Source organism: Cervus elaphus, chromosome 23 (genome assembly GCF_910594005.1).
Source record: "Cervus elaphus chromosome 23, mCerEla1.1, whole genome shotgun sequence".
NCBI lineage: Eukaryota > Metazoa > Chordata > Mammalia > Artiodactyla > Cervidae > Cervus > Cervus elaphus.
In genome coordinates, this window is record NC_057837.1 from 47,697,431 (window position 1) to 47,720,194 (window position 22,764).

General features: G+C 36.1%; 1 protein-coding gene across 2 annotated transcripts in view; it reads right to left on the reverse strand.

Moving 5' to 3' along the window:
- Positions 1-891: 891 nt before the first annotated feature.
- GPCPD1 (glycerophosphocholine phosphodiesterase 1) overlaps positions 892-22,764 on the reverse strand; it is a 63,575-nt gene continuing 41,702 nt past the window's right edge. For both annotated transcript variants that reach the window (XM_043882719.1, XM_043882718.1), the window contains 9 exons: positions 19,310-19,402; positions 15,420-15,497; positions 14,672-14,711; positions 13,267-13,328; positions 11,041-11,106; positions 9,399-9,535; positions 8,778-8,913; positions 8,183-8,343; positions 892-4,318 (listed from right to left, as the gene is read on the reverse strand). In XM_043882719.1, coding sequence (XP_043738654.1) covers positions 4,129-4,318; positions 8,183-8,343; positions 8,778-8,913; positions 9,399-9,535; positions 11,041-11,106; positions 13,267-13,328; positions 14,672-14,711; positions 15,420-15,497; positions 19,310-19,402 — 963 coding nt within the window. In that variant the 3' untranslated portion in view covers positions 892-4,128. The remainder of the gene's footprint in view (positions 4,319-8,182; positions 8,344-8,777; positions 8,914-9,398; positions 9,536-11,040; positions 11,107-13,266; positions 13,329-14,671; positions 14,712-15,419; positions 15,498-19,309; positions 19,403-22,764) is intronic.

The window sequence follows — 22,764 nt, forward strand, 5'->3', positions numbered from 1 at the left end:
ACTGAACATACTGAACATAATGACATCCCTAAATCCTTTTCCATTGTTGGGATGGCTCCATGATCCTCTCTGAACATACTACTACTTTGGCCATACTTACAAAGGCTGTGCCCCAAACTGACCGCCACCCCATTCTGCAAGGGCTTGAGAGCCTCATGAAAACTTTGTTCCAATCCATGAGCTCTCCTCCAATACATACTTGTGGATCTTAACCATATGCTTACTTTTTAAACATTTCAAATCCATTTCTCCATATACACCCACTAAGAGATTATTTTGATAAACTTCCACTCATGAACACCAAATAATACATTACTTCTAGAATGTATACTTTCTTTCTACCCCAAAAGTACATGATCCAAACCTAAAACAGAGTAAAGCACTTATATCCAAATCTAAATGAATAGAACTCCACTGTCTAACCTAGAGTACCAAGCCAGTGATAATGTGTGTGTGCGTGAGCGCGCGCGTGCGCACGTGGGGTAGGGGGAGGAATGCAGTCAGGGTATGGAGAGTCAAGGAACAAAGGATAATGATGGTCCCTCAAGACTCATGAACACTGGCCCCACAGGTCATGCAAGTCCTACCCAAGGCAGTACCTGATTCAGCCACCCACTGCAGGATATAGGTATACTGCCCTAGAAAGGGACAGGCCTGGGAGAAAACTACCTTATCTGCCACTCATTCCCACGACTGTCCTCATTCAGCATGGAGGAAAAAATTAGTTATGGTAACCCCTAAACTAAGTGACCCCAAGAAACTGGGGATGGAGTGAGAACTCCATGTTTAAACATGCCAACATACATGCACATGCATGCACATGTGAGCACACACACTCCAGACAACATGGCTGCACACCATACAAAAACATATGTATACTGTGAAACAATCTGAGTTAGGAAACTAGGATTGTAGTCTCCACCATTTATTTATCTAGTTCATATCTAAGTATAGAACACTATGGTAGTGCTAGAAATGCAAAGAAGTCCTTGCCCTTAGGGGGCTTACAATCTTATAAGGGAAATAGAACAGGCACATAAAAAGTGGGACTACAAGAAAGCATATGCTAACAAATGCCACAAAAATTCAGAGGGCAGCACTGTTCAAGAACACGGGGCTAGGAGTCACAAAGTCCAGTTCTAGTCCCAACCCAGTAAGTCAGTTAACCTGTCTGGGGGTTTACTACCCCAGCTGCAAAATAGTGAGATTTAGAGGCTCTCTGTACTTGTTTGCATCATGATTCTGATCAAAAGCAGAGGAATGGTTTTTGAGGAGGTGGCACCTGAGCTGAACGCAGAAGGAAGTCAAGGAGTGGTGCTGAGGTAGGCCTAAGCATGGGCTTCAGAGGGAGAAGAAAGACAAATGTCACAAGGAGCAACGGGAGTGAGGTAAATAGGTGGCGGTGGCAGCCCTCTGGCACCACTGACACAGGAATGAACTGTGCTCCTCATATTTACAGTCAGTTACAGTACATAATCCCAGATAATGGAAAAATCAAAGAACAATGGCAGCATTTTATCAAACATTTCACTCGATTTCCAAAAAATATAAAATAATTTAACATTACACTTCTACATTTAAAACTGACATTAATAAACTATTCCAACTGCCAAAATGTAAACCAATTCACTGCCAAAATGTAAACCAACTCAAAGTTTACATTCTTAGTAAATTAAATCTCTTAACTCAAAAGTACATTTGATACAAATTATATTATCCTCAAAATTCCAACACTTCTTTTCTACTATGTTCCCATGCACTGTGGAAATAAAAATTTGTCAAACAAGGTCCCTACCCTTAAAAGCCTGCAGTGTGGTGAGGCAAAATTAACTGTGTCTACCAAGAATGTACCATGATGAATGACATGATAAAGGAATGAACATTCAGCCATGGAGTAAAAAAAAGTGGATTCATCCCTTCCTAAGTTTTGGCAAGGGTGCAGCAGAGAGGTCGATGAAGGGCTAAAGGAGAAATGAGAGTGAGCAGGGAGAAACTATCAGGGGCGGAAAAGGCTTCCAGGCAAGGCACATGGCTAGAGACAGGGAGCAGTGTAGGAATACAGCATGGCCAGGGCCTAATACAGGCACAGTGTAGCTAGAGCAGAGTGTATGGGGCAACAGCTAGTGATATGGAAGCCAGGACTTAGTCCTATAAAAAGGGAAGCTACTGCTTGCTATGAGTTAATCATCTACTAACGCTGGTGTTTATAAGATCAGAGACAGGAGAAAGTGAGCAGTGAGGTTCTGTCCTTGTCATAAGCAGTGGCTGTAAACTCTACTCAGCAAATTACAGGAAACTGACCCCTACGTCACTTCCTTTCCTGTTCCTCTTCTTTCCATTCATGATCTGCAAGTCTTCAAAATGGAGCTGGAACTAAAAAGGCACAGGGGAGGAGCAAACAAACAGGACTAGAAATACACATATGGCTAATCAAGTTATCATAAAGTAATGGTAACTGTATTATACCAGGTCTGTAGATCAAAAAAAGTAATTCTTTTTCAGAAGTTTTCTAAAAGTGCCTAATTCACACCAAGTTAATTTCCACATAAAGTGTTACAAAATCTCTTTCAACATGAGAAAAGTATATAAAATCCCTGCAGAAAACTCCATTTCCTAAACTATTTTCCATTAAGTATCAGTGTTACAAACACAGTACCACAGGATTTTAAAGCCTATCTTCACACAATTAAGATCTGACCAAAACCACATTACTCCACTTAAAAAAGTAAAGATACAACATACAACCCAAGTTTTAGGTTCTCAGCTACTGCCAAATCATATCAGTAATGAATAAACTGCCTACATGCAGTAAAAGCTATATGCAAATAAGCCATCCTTTCAGGGTGGACACTAAATTCCAATATTTCATAATAATAATAAAAGACCAATTCTGCAAAAGTAACATCTTGAAATTTCATTATATAATGAAGACAATAAATCTGTGTATTTAACATTCACTCATAAGTTAGTTATACCAAAACAATCTGCTTCTAATGAAAGATACCTTTGTATAATCATAATAATATGCATACACATTTAGTAGAATCATCTACATTTCTAAATAAATTACAAGCATGATATTCACTAACCAATAAAGAATACCAGTAAGAATTCAGGACATTTATTTTTTGCACAGGGTTTTATCTACTGTACAACACACACATACACGAAACAAATCCACAAAGCAATGGTGTGTAATAGGTAGTGAGAGACACACTTAAGCATATTTAACATGCCTACAGACAACTTTTTTTTCCTTTTTTTTTTTTTAAGCAACAAAGTATTTTTTCAGTCCTTGACACCTTTTCATACTCACCTAGCACCACAGATGCAAGGACTTTCAGTAAACGTGTACAGTCTCATGCTTAAAACAGAAAGCATGCATTCAATAGAATTTATACATTATCATCTATTGTATGAAATCTGCAATCCATACTTGTAATATTTTGTACATTAAAGTTACCCTGCAGCTTTTTGGAATTTTAATATTTATGCAAAATAACTTCTGAAAGATTTATGAAATAAGTTTTCAAGGATCACCTTTAGGCTATTTACACAGGTACTGGTTTGGTTAAATGGGAAAATGGCAGCAGCCTCAAAGTTCATACTGAATGAAAATGGTGTGCATGTCAATTCATGTGAAAAATACACATACACACAGATGGCACAAAGGCTTGTGCAGTTGGAATCACCAGTGCAAATACATGCATTTGAGGTACTTATTTTTCCCATGGTCAGGTATAATTATGCATAGTCATGTTCTTCCGAGTGCTAAATATATTTCCGACCTGATCAAATAAAAAGCTGTAGTAAGTGTAAATATGAGATATTTATATAGTTAATTCCAAAATCCTATGTTTAACATTATACATTTACATATTTAGTTTAAAATATTTACCAACCAATAAATATTCTCATTGTAAAGAGATTGACTGGTAATTATACCTGGCCAAGTGATTTAAATAGCATACTTGAAATTCTAGCAAGAACTGTAATGAAATAGAAAATACTTCATTATTGCTTCATTGGACTGAAAACCTAAAAGGCATAGATAAACAGTGCTTAGTGATGAAAAGTGAATACCCAGAATAGCGGTGCATGCCCCAAATGGTCTCCACCCAGTAAACACTAAGCACTCTCCACATTGTCAATGCCATTGGCATCCACATGAATGTCAGGCTCCCCACACAAAGATGAGGGAACAAAGCGGCTAACAGTGGGACACAAACAGCTCTTAAGCTCTGGTAATTCTTGCTTCAGGCGTTCCAACTGCTCCACTTGGAATATATTTGGCTGTTCAGGCATCCAATCATATATCCTATGATGAGACAAACACAAAACATAACATAGGTAATTTTATGGCTTACTTAGGATCTGACAACCTACAGAATGCCTAGAATACCTATACTACAAAGTCGTAATTTTTTCTTTAAAAGATATAAGCATCAGTTCTATTTAAAAATATTTCTCTTCTTCCAGTCTACTTACTACCTTTTTGCAACCCTGAAGCAAAAGAGCTGATTATAAATTGAATCAGAAAATGAAATTTGTAGCTTACTAGTGATTCTTCAAGTATCTTTTCTCCAAGTTAATCAATCAGCAATGCCTTATCTGACAGACGAGAAGTTACTACAAGGTAGAGTTGGAATTGGGCTTCCCTGGTGGCTCAGATGGTAAAGCGTCTGCCTGTAGTTCGGGAGACCACGGTTCGATCCCTGGGTTGGGAAGATCCCCTGGAGAAGGAAGTGGCAGCCCACTCTAGGACTCCTGCCTGGAAAATTCCACGGACTGAGGAGGAGCCTGGTAGGTTACAGTCCACAGAGTTGGAATTCATACCCGGTTCTGACTTCAAAGCACAAAAGATCAAGATGAAAAGGACTGCTCAGGACTTCCCTGGCAGTTCTATAGGTAAGAACCCACATTTCCACTGCAGGGTACATGGGTTCCAGCCCTGGTTGGGGAACTAAGATCCACATGCCACACGATGCAGCCAAAACATTAAAATTAAAAAAAAAAAAAAAAAAAAGGATTACTCACCAGTGTGAAACTTATGCTAAAGCTATGTAGTACTAACAGATGTACCTAGAGTTGAGAGCCCCAAGTGCCAATGACAGTACTAGCATTGCCCACCAGCACAGCAAGGAAGGCCTTTCACTGTTTAAATATAAAAAACCAGACAATTTACGTGAGGCACTAACTCTTTATGACATCAAGCCACTCAGCAGTGCTCAGACTCTTTGCAACACCATGGACTGTAGCCTGCCAGGCTCCTCTGTCCATGGGATTTTCCAGGCAAGAATACGGTCCTCCAGGGGATATTCCCAACCCAGGGACTGAACCCAAATCTCCTGTGTCTTGCATTGGCAGGTGGATTCTCTACCACTGAGCCACCTGGGAAGCTACTATGACATCAGAATAGGGAAAATTTTCTTAAACAAGATTTTTCAAGTATTGATTTTATTAAATATTTCACTATTCTAACACAAAGACTTAATTAAAGGCATATATAAAATAATGAAAAGTGACCTCTGGATCAAGGTATCAGACTGAATAGAAGCATCTAAGTTCACTCCCTATATCCTGTTAGAAATAAGGGTATTGAGAGAAAATTCACTGAATATGAGAAAAACCAAAGAGACAGAGCAACAAAATTTTGGAAGCTGGAAAACAGATGGATAAGTAATAAAGTACTTCAGTTAGCAGAATAGAAAAGTCCAAACCACAAGCTAGTAGTTGAAAAAATGAAAAGGGAGAGTTAAAAGTAGCCCAAACTCCTCAACCACCTCAACATTCTCCAATGGTAGAATAAATTGTGGTAGAATCATAGAGCCATGAATAGAAACAAATTATAACATGCAACAAATGGGTTGACTTTAAGAATGTAACAAGTAGGGAAAGAGTACAAATAAAGTTTAAAGTCATGAAAAACTAAATGTTATATTGTCTAGCAATAAAAATAAGAATTTAAATTTTAAGAGAATAATCTGATAATCAGTTATATTTGAGGGAGGAGGTAAGGGAATAGAATTAGAGAGGGGCACACAAGGGAGTTCATATCTAATAATAATGTTCTTTAAATGTGGGTTCTGTTACTGAATTCTTTTAAATCATTTGAGCAGGCACAGTATACAAAGCAGAAACATTGCTCAATTTAGTGTATGAGGTGAGTATTATCCTCATGTCAAAATAAGACAATCATTTGATAAAGGTAAATTAAAGGCCATCTCACTCATTACTACAAATGCAGAAATTCCAAATATCAGCAAATTAAGCATAGCAGCTTGTATAAGATAATAAACCACAAAACCATGATTAAATCTAAAATCTGTGTTAATGCCTTTGTAAAAACAGAACTGGTTTTTGATAAATTAAAACACATCACAATTCTCCCCCATCTAAAATGAAACAAAGGCTCTGAATCATTTAAATCTTCAATATGTTTAAATTTGATAATGAAAAAATAATAGCAATAAACACCTTAAATACCATAAGAAACAGTTAGAAAAAAAAAAAAAAACTTACACAGGGACTCAGGGACAATGAAAGAGATGGAAAGATTGCTAGGTTTTTCTTGGTTGCACCTCATTGCTTGCAGGATCTTAGTTGCCCAACCAGGAACTGAACCTAAGCCACTGGCAATGAAAGCACTAACTCCTAACTACAGAGAGCAAGGTAATTCCCGGGACTGTTAAGTTTTTATTATTAGTCTTAAACTATTTGAAGTACGTACACACACACACACACACACACACACAGAGAAGACATATATGTAGTTTTCATATATTATGGTTGATTATATATATACATGTAATACTTTGACTAAAATTTTTAAAAAAAGAAGAAAAAACTTCCAAGAATAATAAAAATTGACTCTAACCCAGTCCATATCTCACCTCTCATTGGGCCCAAGCAGAAGCCCAGTGCTGGGCCGCCTCAACATCCTCCACACACACACCCTCAACACAGTCCTGCCCTGGTGCCTGCTCCCACCTCTGCCTAAAACGCAAAATCTGTCAGAGCAAATTTAACCACCACCACCCAGGCTCAAATCTATCCCTTGCTTCCTCTTTAAAATTATTTTTCTTGACCATGTGCCAGAAAGCACTCACTTTCTTTTGGCCTTATATATGGTATATATAAATCACACAGTATCTTCCTGTTTTCCTTGCAAGGTCAGTGTTTGGCTACAACCAAGGAGGGCCCTTCAGATGAAGGATCTGACTAAAATTTCTACATTCTACAATAGCTATACATGGTATAATCCCACAATATACTTTTCTTACCTGAAAATGTTTGCAATCATTCCTTCCTCCTCCTCAAAGAAACACTCCCTCAAAATTTGCTAAATAAAGCACTTCTATCATATTGCAATTTAAAAATTTTAATTTTCTTTTAATTAGATAGAAATGTCTAATAGAAAGAATCATGAATCATGCAGCTTAAAGACATATTAACCAAATACTTTAAAAGGCAGGCATTATCTGGGTTGTAGTTTTAAGACAAGACTAATTCAGACAAAATAGCGGGGGTGGGGAAAGCTTTATTAAACAAGCGATAAAACTTTATAGAACAAACAGTAATTTGAACTAAATCCAGGGACTGTATATTTTTAAAGCAGGTCTGGTAACAAATTTTATCACTTACTTGATGTTGTTCAAGTATTAGTAAGCCCACTAAACCCCCTCAGCAGAGTAAACCTTCTAACCCCAGATTTCTTTACACTAAGCAACCTTTTCATCTCTCAGAGATCTCAGAGTTACATTTTAAACAACCAGCGTATTTATTTAAAAACAAATTATTTAAGCTATTGTATTGTTCAAAAATCTGACAATACCAAAGTGAACAAAACAGGCAAAGCGTTACCCTCATGGAGGGAAAGGACTGACTTAGAGATAAATATTTAGGGATGTACAAAGTATGAAAAGCCACAGAACTGGATGAGACCACCAAGAAAGTTGGTGCAGACAGAGAAGAGGGTTAGGGCAAACAGCCACCTCCACCTGCAAGATGAGTCAATATATCTAGGTTAGTGCCCAATCATCTGAATTTTTAACAAACTTCCCAAGTGACTGTGGTATACTCCAAAGTTTGAAAAAATTTCACTGACAAATAAATGTTAAGATAATTTTACTACTTTTCTTCTTCTAACAATCCATGAAAATTTTTCATAAAAAACAAATACCTATCATAAATTAGACCATTAACTCCAAATTCCTTTAATTTCTTTCTGTTTTCAGGATCGTTGGTATCATCACCCCAGCAGAAAATGACCAGTCCCTTAGCTTTTGCCTCTTGAATATAGGACGGATTTCTGAGTAGGTCTTCAGTATGTGCATTTATCCCCTAAAAGATGAAAAATAAGTTACTCATGAAAAAGTAACTTATTAACTACAAATTCTAAATGGTCATACTCTATATTAGTATTCTGTAAAGCAGAATGGACAGGGAAAGAAAATGTTAGAATTTTTTTCTTACAATTTAATAAATCAAACCAGTTTATAAATGTAACCATTTTAGATGATTCATAAAACCCACTCAGAACACTAAACTACAAAACATACTTAACCAAGGCCTGCAAGAAAATTTTTGTTGTGGTGGTCACTTAACTGCTTTTCAGTCTGTAATTTAATATTCTCATTTTACGTAGTGCACCTGCTCATTACACACAGGTTAAAACTAACCACTCAGATGTTAAATTAATATATAATTTTACTTACTATTATTCTAAAACATGTTTCAAAAAATAAATGTTAAAAAAAAATTCAAGCATAGCTTACCAGTAGATTTTCAAATTGTGCAAAGCTCATTGCAATGGGGGTTGTCCGAGATCTGAGGTCCATGAGTTCAGGGTAAATATCAGATTTCCCCTGAGTCAAAAATAATATGGGATATTTGTTCTGCTTTTGCCGAACCCTAAAAAAAGACAATTTAAAAAATATTTTTCACTGGGCAGATAACCATAACATATTGCTTTTAAATTTGAGAAAATACTAAAAATATAAAGAAAAAAAATTAAAGGCATACTCGTTACAGAGGTATAACAAACATTAACATATATTGCCTTTAAGTAAAAAAAAAAAAAAAAAGAAAGAAAAAAAGAAAAAATTAAATTATTCTATACAAGAATTAAAATGCTCTCAGAAATGGGCAAAAAGAAAGCCCCTGAGGGATTACAATTCAGTAAGGAGGATTTTATATGCCTGTAAAATGAAACACAGGGTGTGAGGTGTTCCAACCCAGTGGTGTACAAGGCATCTCAGTACAGAATATATAAAACGCAATACAGAAGACAAATCAAGGGTGAAGTCTGACAACTTCCTTACCTCCTACTGCAGTAATTCTACTCGAAATCCTAGCTATAGTCTAAGTATATAGGAGAAAAAACCTGAACTACTCACATTGTGCAAATATCTGCATCAAATGAAGAAAACACTATTCTCCTCTTCCCAGAATTTTCTAAGACAGTTTTTAAAATTATATCCAAAAACAGATTCATGTCAAAATATGTTGATAAGTTACCATCCCACATTCCATCCTATGGAAGAAAAGGAAAACAAAAGTCATTAAATACCCTAGAATCACATTACTAAGAAAAATTCTTGAGAATGGTCCAACTAGTATTTTACAGATAAGAAAAGCAAAGCCCTATGTCAATTATTATAATTAGGTATAGACACTTACATAGAAAGTGGTTATAACATCAATTGACTTTTGCTTTAATAAAGTTTAACAAAATAAAAGCTAAAATTCTGGAAATCTGAAATCTACTGTGACTTTAAAATATATTTATATAATCTTCATATACTGTAAGTAGACAAAAAGACTCCATTTTATTTGTTAACTCACTAGCCAAGAATCCCTGGTAATTAAGAATTATCAGTTAAAAATCTCATTCTTGAGTCTTAGGCATATTAAGTACCCGCAAAAAATAACTTTCTAAATATAGCTAAAATACTAAGAGCCCTGTTGATACCCAAATACCAAAAATTTAAAATATTAGTCATTACAGTTATTCTAAAAGCTCTGAAAACTAAAAATCAAGTACTAAGAAAAACATGTTAGCCAGGACCAGCTTATCATAAACAGTGATGTAAAAGACACGCTTTGAGGACAGTTTTGATTAATCTGACCAAAACAAATACCAGGATTGCCTGGATTAACTACTTCCAATGTTCCCCACCCCAACCAGTGCTCTTAGCATGCAGCCCCATCTGATACATCCAAGACTTAGTTATCTTCCTGGAGTAGAACACTACCAGGCTCCACAAAGTCAAGGTTTTTTTTCACCACTTAAGCACAGAAAATGTCTGGCCCATAGCAGCTTTTCAATAAATAATTCTTTATTGAACAAAAGAATGACTAAATTTTAGATACGTGTGCAGAAATCTCTTTTCCTAATTAATTACTACTAGCTATTGCCACTTAACAGAAAACTGCTTAGGCAATTATTTAAGGTATTGAGATGGGGGTAAAAAAACAAAAACTAATCAGTTACAAAGTTCTGACTGGTTAGATTTCTCACTGTTCCTTTTACAAGTCCCAGAAATTGTCCATATTACTGTGCGCATGAGGCATGTAAATTGGAATTTCTACTATAATGTAATCATAACTGGGCTTCGTCATAACTGATAGCTCAGTTGGAAAGAATCTGCCTCCAAGGCAGAAGATTCCGGTTCGATTCCTGGGTCAGGAAGATCCACTGGAGAAGGGATAGGCTACCCACTCCAGTATTCTTGGGCTTCCCTGTAGCTCAGCTGGTAAAGAATCCACCTGCAATCCAGGAGACCTGGGTTCAGTCCCGGGGCTAGGAAGATCCCCTGGAGATGGGAAAGGCTATCCACTCCGTAACTACTTTTAAGGACTCAAATAAGTAAGTGTAAATTATGCTTTATTTAAAAGGTCTAACAAGCATTGTGCCTGCTGGCAGAAGCCTTAAGATTTCAGTTTCACTTATTCAACTAAAACAAAGAGACAAGAATCAATGCATTTAAAGAAACGAGAGGGAGGAAAGAAGAATGGGTCACATAGAGAACAGCTTACCCTTTGTTGGCAGATCCATTTAATTTCTATGTTAAAGCCTACATCTTCTGGCAAAGATTCTAAAACCTAGAGTTGCGTTTGTTGATGGTAAATTGTTTCATTTTTGGTGAGATGAATGGTAGAATAAGAAGGAAAAAAAGAAAAACAAATTACAAAAAGCAATCTGTAAGAAAATATATCACTAGTAAGGATAAAGTGCTTTGTGCTGTTGGTAAAAACCACTATCTTTCTTATACTCAAATGGAAAACCTAGTTGATGATTAAACTGAATAAGAAAGTCAAAACAAATTAAATACCAAAGACAGCGGTCTTTAGCATGTGATAACTGATTACTACTAACCATAGAGATGATCCTAACCTAAAATCCTTTTCACCGTTACTAAACAACTAAAGTGAGCCCTAATAACAGACAAGCAGCCTCATGAATTTAAAAAAAGACATCTGTCATATTTTTTGAATCGCATCCAGGCATGTCAATCTACTGAGATATAGTTATACAAAAAACCCATAATTTCTAGCTTGTTTTGAAGGTGGTGATACTTAACTTGTACCACAGTGATAACTCCCTGGAAAGATGTTATCTCCAAAGTTAAAGAGGCTCATAAATAAAAAAATCTTTATCTATATAAATAACAGAGTATCAATTTATCTCAATTATCTAGACACTATGCAGTAATGCCACTTGGCCAGCATAACTAGAAAATATAGTCTAAAATATGAAGCTTGAGACTTCCCTGGTGGTCCAGTGGTTAAGAATCCGCCTTCCACTGCAGGGGATGTGGGTTCGATTGCTGGTCAGGAAACTAACTTCCCACATGCCATGGAGCAACTAGAGAACTACTGAGCCTACAGGCTCTACAGTTATTAGAGAAGCCTGCACACCTCAATGAAATGCCCCTGTGGTACAATTTGAGAAAATCCATGGGCTGCAATGAAGACCCAGCACAGCCAAATTAAAAAAGAAAAAAAAAAAAAAAATGAAGCTTGTTTATTAACCTACAAGCAGCTTGTTTGTTTATTCAAATACCAATTTGCTTTGTCAAATACTCAAGCATGCTAAAGCAGAAAATGAATTTAGAACAATTTATTTCAAAGTTTAGAAACCACTTAATATGGATAGTGTATATGGTATTTAATTATAATAGCAAGTAAAAGAATGCTAACAGAAAAAGAATATAGCCTGGAATTCTGGTGACCTTGGATATAGCCGTGGTCTCCATTAACCTGCTGCATGAAAAGTATAATACCTAAAACAAGCTGTACTCAATCTCCTGTGGGGTTTTTTACTTTGTTCTCTCATATGTTTAAGCCTTACTTAATATATCTGCCATATTTTTACTGGACTAATGCACAATCAGAAAAGTAAGGACAACCCTTTAAAACACAATTTTTAAAAAATCTGTTTTTCTGTTCTATGAAATCATTTCCAGAAATGAAATTTCTAAGAACCAAATGATTTCAGAATTATGGACTAGAAGGAATGACTTAGCGAGGCTTCATAAATATCTGAAAAATTATTCAAACCATGACCTAAAGGCACTAGGACAATGACTATTATAGGAGTTCTCTTGTAGCATCCTTTTTAGAGGGTAAATAATCATGATAAACTGGTATTACCTATTTTTTGCCTAAGAAAAGTACTGTAGCTGACACATCACCAGTGGAGAAGAGGAAAAATTAGGAAATGGAACCAACAAGAACAAAAGGAGATTCAGCATGATCAAAGAGGGTATTTGACCTGCATGTCAAGGGAATTCCTCTATGAATTGTGTCTAGTTTTAAATCTTCATGCCAGTTTTTGTTACACTTTTTCAGAGTGAATTCTTGAAATTTGTATCTCACTTTAAGTAACCAGGGTACCTATATTCTTTGGTTGGAGAATTTCTCTCTAAAAGCTAAAGACCAGCCTTAAATTTTGTAAAAATGCCTCTCCCATCATCACACTTCCCCCTGCACCCCCTTTTCTATGTCCTTTCCTCTCTGTTTATATATAGAAATATGTGAATTTCCTTTTCTTACCAAACTAATCCAATGAGGTAGGAAATTTATTCATCTGAGCAATTCAGTTTCTCATTTTAAAAAAAGGTGCACAAATACACAAGACTGTATCTTCTCTAAAAAGCATCAAACATTAGTTTACATTACACAGCCTTTTTAGTGGCCATTTAAAAGACCAAAATAAATTATTCAGATATAAAAGAATTAATGATAGCATTACCAACTTACCATCTTAAGAGAAGGAAATGGCTGATTTTCAGAAAAGGAATTTTCTTCTTCAACCATAGATTCTGAAATTTTAAGTAATAAAAACTCAGTAGATTAATGACACTTTATCACTAAGACCTTCCCCTAAATTCTTAATGAAGTAGCCATGAGATCCTTTCACATATAGTATTTTTGAAGGCTCTTGTATTTAGTAATTTTAACCAATAAAACCCCCATTTTCAAAATAAGCATCCTTTATGAAGACCACTTTACAACATTTAATAGGAACATCTAAGTTTATGACCTCAACAGTGATTATTTTCTTATAAAAATTCTAGTTAAAAAAAGAAGTTACAAGCAATTATTTTTTATATCTCAATGAGATTAAGGGCTATGTAATCTCGCTAATACTTCTACTTGAAATATCAACTTAAAAATTAAGAGATTCTACAAGTACCATTGTCTTTGTTAGCATTATCATTTAATTCAAAATCAATTATGTCAAGGTACACAGAATTTTTTCCTAGAGAAAAAATTTTTGTATCAAGATTTAAACCTCCCAACTAACAAAAAGCAAAACAAAACCAACAAGTAACTAATCCTGTGCAATACACATTAAAAAACTAAGTCATATAAAATTTTCCAGTAAAATAAGTTAAAAGTAAATTCATTTTACTATTAATAGTTATGAAACATTTACAAACTTGCAAAGTCATATTTATGCTCCGGGGATATCTCTGGAGTTTGTGGTACCTCACAATGTCTTTATAAAGGCATTACAACTATCCTGTTATCCTAATTGCAGATAAACATTTAATGAATACCTACTATAACCACTTATAAATTTTTCAGGGAATAAAAAAATATTTTCACATCCTTGAGAAGTTTACATTCTGGTGGAAGAGATAAGACATGTGCAAAAATAAAGGGTTAAAAAAGGACATATTGAGACTAAGATGAATGCCATTCACTATTAAGTTCTATGGGGGCAGAAAGCAAAGTGGAATTACAAAGCGATTTTATAATCCTTTGAGGAAAGTGAAGCACAGAATGGTTAAACACAAAGATGGAGGTCATAGCTGGTAAATGCTAGAGCTAGTTTCAAACACCTATATAGGGCTAGATTCTATATTTGATACACTCTTATACTCTGTAATGCTTAAGAATGTGTGGAAAGATTGGTAGGTACAAAATAATAAAGATTTTTGATCATCAAGCTAAGAAAACTCGTAAAATAAAAAATCATGCTTTCTGTACATATGACATATGCATATGACAAGTATCATATGTAAAGCCTTCGCATCTATAACATTACATTTATATAACTGAGTATTATATTAAGGTTACAAAGAGTACATTAAAATGGATAAGAAAATTCATTATGCTAATCATGAAATGAAAACAATGTTTTCATATTGGTACATACCTTTCAGATCTTTAGATTTCAGTGCAGTCACGTGAGTGAGCTGGAAAACACACACATACAAAATGCAATCATTAAAAATAGGCCTTAGTTTATGAAGATATGGTTAACAGAACTATAGTTTGAAAAGCTAGCAAGTTAGAAAAAACTTATAAAATGTAGAATTAGTATTTTAATAAGAATAAGCACTTATCAGTGTATATATTTTATATTTACACACATACACAAAAGATCATGATCAAATAACCAAGAGGAGAATATATAAATCAATAGGTGAGGAAACCGTTTACACTCAAACAAGCATTTATTTAAGATATCTAATGAGAACAGGAAGGATCACCATGTAAAATTATATGGTATCAATAAAATAGAGAAGGATCTTAGTAGCATAAGTATAAAACTCAACAACAGCATAGAAGATCAAGTATGAAATAAAAAGAGCTAAAGCAGACTAGAGACAACCTAAGATTATAGCTAGTCCCCATGGCCTATAAAGACTTATAGCCCAGTCTCCTTCATGAAAGCAAAAACCGATGGGATCCACGGAAACTGTTAAAGACGACAGATGGATGAGCACAAACTCATTCTTCCTAATAGAACAGAAAACCAAAGCATAAACTCTACACATGCTGTATATATAGTCATCCCCACAGGCAAAGAGAACATTAGCATATACAGACAAGTACAAATAGTACTAAAACTAAATGATAAATGTTAAACCAGAAAGATTAACATTTCACACTATTATTACCTTTAACAACTGGAGTTGGTCAAATGTTAATTCTTTCACTGGAATTTCAAATAATTCAACTGGATCAGCATCAAATTTCTAAAAAGAAGAAAAATGGGCCATAAATTATTACTGAATATTTACTCTAGACAGTCCCTGTGTCTCAATTTACTGATAAGAATAATTGTTTGTGGTGGCCACAGTGAGCCCATGAAGGGGAGCTCTTTCTACCTAACACCACCTTCCAGCTCTTAAAATTCTGGCTTATTTGTTTTTAATGTAGATAAAACTTTTTTTTTTTTTTTTAAGTGAAGAAAAGAACAGCTGGGAAGAAGCTGCAGCACTGAAGACACACTGAGAACCAAGCCATACATCAGTAATTTCTCCTGTTTCCTGCCAGGCTGTATACATTTATTTGACATATATCCATGCTACATGACTAGGAAATCAACAGGCAAGCATGATCCAAGTATGGATTAGTTTCTGTCAAGTTTCTAAACATTTCAAAACCTTTTAAACTTAAGTTTGGTTAAAAACAGCCACAGAAATCAACTGTCACGAAAAAATTGATTACCTCTAAGGAGTAATATTTAATAAGAACTGTATAATAGGTGTTTTCACAATAAGCAAATCTGTTTCATTAGATTTTAATAAATCAAAGTCACACCATTCAGGCACTTCTATCTTAAGGAAATGAGTTAATGTACCACCAGTAAATCATCAATCCAACAAATAAATTAAAATCCAGTGTATGTCTATTTATTTTCACACCAAGTACATATAGTATGAGCCTATGTACATTTTTCTGGAAGGATACAAAAGAAACTACTACGTAGAGAAGAGAGTACGACCAAGGAGAAAAAGGAAGATTTACTTTTCATTTCATAATCTTTTTACTTTTTAAAATTTTTATTTATTATTTTTGGCTGCACTGGGTCCTCATTGCTACACCCAGGCTTTCTCTAGTTGTGGCAAGTGCAGGCTTTCTTATGGTGCTCAGGCTTCTCACTGCTGTGGCTTCTTATGGAAGAGCACAGGCTCTAGGAGCACAGGCTTCATAGTTGTGGCCAGTGGGCTCAGTAGCTGTGGCAAGTGGGTTTAGTTGCCCCATAGTATGTGGAATCTTCCCAGACCAGGGATTGAACACTAATCCCCTGCACTGGCAGGCAGAAATTCTTAACTGGACCACCAGTGAAGACCCATTTCATAATCTTCTGAACTACTGCTAATTTTATAAATGAACATAAATTGGTTTTATAAGGAAAATACCAACTTAAAAATGAATACTAAAAAAAAAACCAATTCACTGTTTTCATTCTGCAATTAACACAATCAGGTTCAATATAAGAACAATCAAAGTCTGGTAAAAATGAGGGATCAGTTTATACTCTTCAACTAACCCTCATGGATTTTAAGAAATTACAGCTAGAGTCACTAATCTCAATCTTGGTTAGTGAGTTCCTTCACCATCCCATCCGTTTTTTGTTTCACTTTCCATTAACATTTCCCCCACAGCAAAAACAACCTGCCCCAAATCTAAGTAATTCTACTTCTTCCATCTAAACAGGTGCATCTTGGGAATTCCCTGGCGATCCAGTGGTTAGTACTCAGCACTCTCACTGCTGAGGGACTGGGTTCAACCCTTAGTCAGGGAAGCAAGAGTCCCCGAGCCACACAGCATGGTGCCCCCCCCAAAATAACTTAAATAAATAGGTGCATCTCCTTCCTTCTCCTAATACCATTTCACAAAAAGGAAAGGATCCTTTTCTATAAATGAAAATAATCCAAACCCACATGACTGATTATAACAGAATCCACCAGCAGGCAGAGTCAGGTGCCTTGTCACAGATTTACACTACATTATGCAGCATCTGGTACGTGGTAGCAAAGCAAACTATTTATCGTAGAGTACAGTTAATTTACAACGCTGTATCAGCTTCAGGTGTACAGCAGAGTGACTCAGTTACACACACACACACACACATATATATACACACACACACACAAACATATATATATATAAATAAATATCTAGTCTTTTCCATTACAGGTTATTATAAGATATTGAATTAAGATAATGTTCCCTGTGATATACAGTAGGACCATGTTGTTTATCTATTTTATATATTGCAGTTTGTATCTGCTAATCTCAAACTCCAAATTTATATGAAACAATCCCTTTCCCCCTTTGGTAACCATAATTTTGTTTTCCAAGTCTCTATTTTGTAAGTAAGTTCATTTGTATTATATTTTAGATTCCACATAAGTGTCTTTCATTTTCTGACTTACTTCACTTAGTATGATAATCTCTAGGTCCATTCATGTCACTCTAAGTGCCACTATTTTATTCTTTTTTATGACTGAGTAGTATTCCATTGTACATATATATATCTTAACACATTCATCTGTTGATGGACATTCAGGATGCTGCCATGTGTGAGATACTCTAAATAGTGCTGCAATGAACATTAAGGTGTGTGTATTTTTTCAAATTATAATTTCCTCTGGAAATCCCAAGAGTGGTATTGCAGGATCACATAGACTCACTTCATTACTTCGTTTTTTGAGGAAACTCCATGCTGTTCTCCATTGTGGCTGCACCAATTTATCCCCACCAACAGTGCAGGAGGGTTCCTTTTTCTCCATACCGTCTCTCCAGCATTTATTATTTCTCAACTTTCTGATAATGGCCATTCTGAGCAGTAAGAGGTGGTACCTCACTAAAGCTTGGATCTGCATTTCTTTAACAGTAATATTGAGTATCTTTTCAGGTGCCTGTTGGCCACCTGTATGTCTTCTTTGGAGACAAGTATATTCAGGTCTTCAGCCCATTTTTTTGATTTTTTTTTTATATTGAATTATAGGAGCTGTTTGTGTATTTTGGAAATTAATCCATTGTCAGTAGCATCACTTGCAAATATTTTCTCCCAGTCAGTAGGTTGTCTTTGTGCTGTCTGTGGTTTTCTTTGTTGTGCAAAAGCTTCAGAGTTTAATTAGATCCCCTTTGTTTTTTATTTGCATTACTCTAGGAGACAGATCCAAAAAAATATTGCTGCAATTTATATCAAAGAGTTTTCTGTTTCCTCTAAGCTTTATACTGTCCAGTCTTACATTTAGGTTTTTAATCTACTTGGAGGGTTTTTGTTTTTTTTAAATAATATTATTATTTTTGGCTGTGCAGGGTCTTTGCTTCTGCATGGGCTTTTTTCTAGTTCAGTAAGAGACGGCTTCTCTTGATGCAGAGCGTGAATCAAGGGCACAAAGACTTCAGTTCAGTAGTTGTGGCTTCCAGGCTCTAGAGCATAGACTCAATAGATGGTAGCACATGGGCTTAGCTGCTCCGAAGCAAGTGGGATCTTCCTGGATCAGGGATCAAACCTGTGTCTCCCACACTGGCAGATGGATTCTTCACCACTGAGTCACAGGGAAGCCCTGAGTTTATTCTTCTATATGGTGTTAGAGAATGCTCTAACTTCATTCTTTTCCATGTAGTTCTCCAGTTTTCTCAGTCTTAATTTCAGATCAACTCAGTTGAAAACGATACCCATCACAGTTTTAAGGAAAATGCCAGGAGACGTGGGTTCCATCCCTGGGTCAGGAAGATCCCCCGGAGGAGGACATGGCCACCCAGTCCAGTATTCTTGCCTGGAGAATCCCATGGACAGAGAAGCCTGGCAGGCTACAGTTCAAGGGGTTGTAGAGTCAGACATGACTAAAGCAACTGAGCACACACACACACACATCAGTATCTGCTGGGGATTGGTTCCAGGACCCCTCATGGATACCAAACCTACAGACGCTCAAGTCTCTTATGTATAATGGCATGTGTATATAAAACTTGCTGGTTTTTAAACTTTTGTCTCTTATAGTTAAACTCTTATAGTTAAAGAGTTAAAGGAATTTCTACATACCTTTTTCATAGTCAAACAACAAGTCAGATCATGATACACCACAGGCACAAAGTCTTTTGAAAGATGTACATCAAATTCTACAAAGGCTGCACCCTGAGAGGAAAAAACAATTAAAAAATATTATCTAGCCCACAATACATCTAAAACTCTAAGAACATAACAAATTTATTGTTCACTGTAAAAGTATAGACCTATACACACAAAAACTTCCTCATGAATTATTTAATGCTATACTTCAAGCTTTTTCTAAAAGGTAATCTTTTAAAACAATTATAAGTTCTTTTTTGTAACAGCACAACAATTTCTCCTGGCAAATTTGGGTACTGATCCCACTCAAACACACTCCAGGGCCTTTCTGTGGCAGTGGACAGCCTCCACCAGTGTCACCTCTGCTACTGGTATTAGCAGAAATGGAGCCTATGAGGAGTCTGGGGCATGGCTACCTCCCCCATCTTGCTGCCCCCCGTACACCTCAGTTCGACAGTCAAACCTCAAAGGTGAGGTGGGAACAAGAAAAGCTGCAAGCTCTTAGCTCTGCTACTTGGTGCCTTTGAACAACACACTTTACAGCCTTTCTTAATAAAACCTCAATAATCAGATTAAAGAGGAAACTACAACTTCTACTGAAAAGAGAAAACAGAAATGGATAACAAGAATGATATATACACCAAATTTCCTAATAGAAGCCTAAACAGAAGAAATATGTACACCAATTAGACTTAAGTCAGATCCATCATGACTTATTAATTAATCCAAATAAACGCTAAAAACATAAACTGACATACAAATGTGTGCGATCACTAAAAGAAAACCAGCTGGGATCAAAGGATACAAGGTCTGAGGGTGTCCATGGCCCAGAGAAGTGCTATGTAAGAACTGATGGACATGTTTCCATCCCTTACCCTAGCTTTAGTCAAGAAAGATGCTTAACTTATCAGTACATATGGATCATAGGCTAGAACCAAAGGAGCCTGCTTCCTCTGTAACTTCTGAAGCAGGAAATAAGCCTAGCTCCTTCCACTGTCAACAAGAAAATAACACAAATCATTTTTACCAAAGAGAAAAAAACCCCTATACCCCCTAAAGAGTTAAAACAATTATACATAAAGTATAGCTTTCCAGTTTTAAAGTTTAATTTTACATGATCACCGTCCTTGAGGAAGATAAATTTACTAAGGGATAAAATCTGATCTCAAAATTCATGTGTAAGGGACTTTCCTGGTGGTCCAGTTATTAAGACTCCCCATTTCACTGCAGGGGGCCCGGGTTCAAGCCCTAGCCAAGAAACTAAGATACCACATGCAGTGTAGCGTGGCCAAAAATTAAAAAGGAAAAAAAAAAAGAAAAAATTCATGTGTGAGGATGTTTTAAGAAATAAGCCAATAATAACTGAAACCTCTTCAAGAATGTCTTTAACATGAAACCAAACCAGCCTTTCATAACTAACATAGGACATTCTATAATGTGATCCCTAAGAGTAAAAAGAGTTTCAACAGAAAAGGGCTCAATAGAATCTTCCCTCAAAAAGCAGACACCCTGAAAGCTCTATCTATTAGGGATCTTCATGTGTTCACAGTTAATAAAATCATGTTTAGATTACTTAACTATAAGGAACTGAAACTGGTTACAAATAATGACCTACAGCACAGCATACTTGTATATTTAACATCCTTTCAACACAAATTTATCAACTAATCATTTTTAAACATTAAAATAAATAATTATGATAAATTAAAATGTCAAGTGAACTGTGAACTTCCAGATGTTCAAGCTGGTTTTAGAAAAGGCAGAGGAACCAGAGATCAAATTGCCAACATCCGCTGGATCATCAAAAAAGCAAGAGAGTTCCAAAAAAACATCTATTTCTGCTTTATTGACTATACCAAAGGCTTTGACTCTGTGGATTACAATAAACTGTGGAAAATTCTGAAAGAGATGGGAATACCAGACCACCTGACCCACCTCTTGCGAAACCTGTATGAAGGTCAGGAAGCAACAGTTAGAACTAGACAACAGACTGGTTCCAAATAGGAAGAGGAGTCACGTCAAGGCTATATATTGTCACCCTGCTTATTTAACTCAAATGCAGAGTACATCATGAGAAATGCTGGGCTGGAAGAAGGACAAGCTGGAATCAAGATTGCTGGGAGAAATATCAATAACCTCAGATATGCAGATGACACCACCCTATGGCAGAAAAGTGAAGAGGAACTAAAAAGCCTCTAGATGAAAGTGAAAGAGGAGAGTGAAAAAGTTGGCTTAAAGCTCAACATTCAGAAAACTAGGATCATAGCATCTGGTCCCATCACTGCATGGGAATTAGATGGGGAGACAGTGGAAACAGTGTCAGACTTTATTTTTGGGCGCTCCAAGATCACTGTGTGGATGGTGGTTGCAGCCATGAAATTAAAAGATGCTTACTCCTTGAAAGGAAAGTTATGACCAACCTAGATAGCATATTAAAAAGCAGAGACATTACTTTGCCAACAAAGGTCCGTCTCGTCAAGGCTTTGGTTTTTCCAGTGGTCATGTATGGGTGTGAGAGTTGACTGTAAAGAAAGCTAAGCGCCAAAAAATTGATGCTTTTGAACTGTGGTGTTGGAGAAGTACTCTTGAGAGTCCCTTGGACTGCAAGGAGATCCAACAAGTCCATCCTAAAAGAGATCAGTCCTGGGTGTTCACTGGAAGGACTGATGCTGAAGCTGAAACTCCAACACTTTGGCCACCTCATGCAAAGAGTTGACTCATTGGAAAAGACCCTGACGCTGGGAGGGATTGGGGGCAGGAGGAGACGGGAACGACAGAAGATGAGATGGCTGGATAGCATCATCGACTCTATGGACATGAGTTTGAGTAAACTCCAGGAGTTGGTGATGGACAGGGAGGCCTGGTGTGCTGTGATTCATGGGGTTGCAAAGAGTCGGACACAACTGAGTGACTGAACTGAACTGAAGATGTCAAGAAATACAAAATGCATCATTATTTTATACACCACTAAGAGGGAGAAAAAACAATGCCAACCAAACCATGACAAGTTAAGACAGTTGTAAATCCTATCCCAATTTTAGAGACCTTAAAATATGGGAAAAGTACGTCTTAGAATAGTTGTTTGCTTCATATAAGTGATAAAATTAAAATCTAACAAATAGTTTATTTGCTGAACTATTTTTAAAAAGGCAAAGTTTAAGGCATGTATGTGGAGGACAATGGGAAAAAACTGAAATATAATTAGAGTTTCTCAGTTTTTTTCAGAACATGAAGCTTAACTTGAGGTACAGTAGAAGGTGAGGGAGGAGGAAACACACAGGCTCTTGATTTAAAATGTCAAACTTCAGGTACTGAAAAAACTAAAAGCTAAAAAAAAAAAAACCACTAACTGAATAACGATATAAGAAAAGTTAAGAAATTCAACATAATCAGGTTAGAATCAGGATGGTATACAGTGTGTGTATATA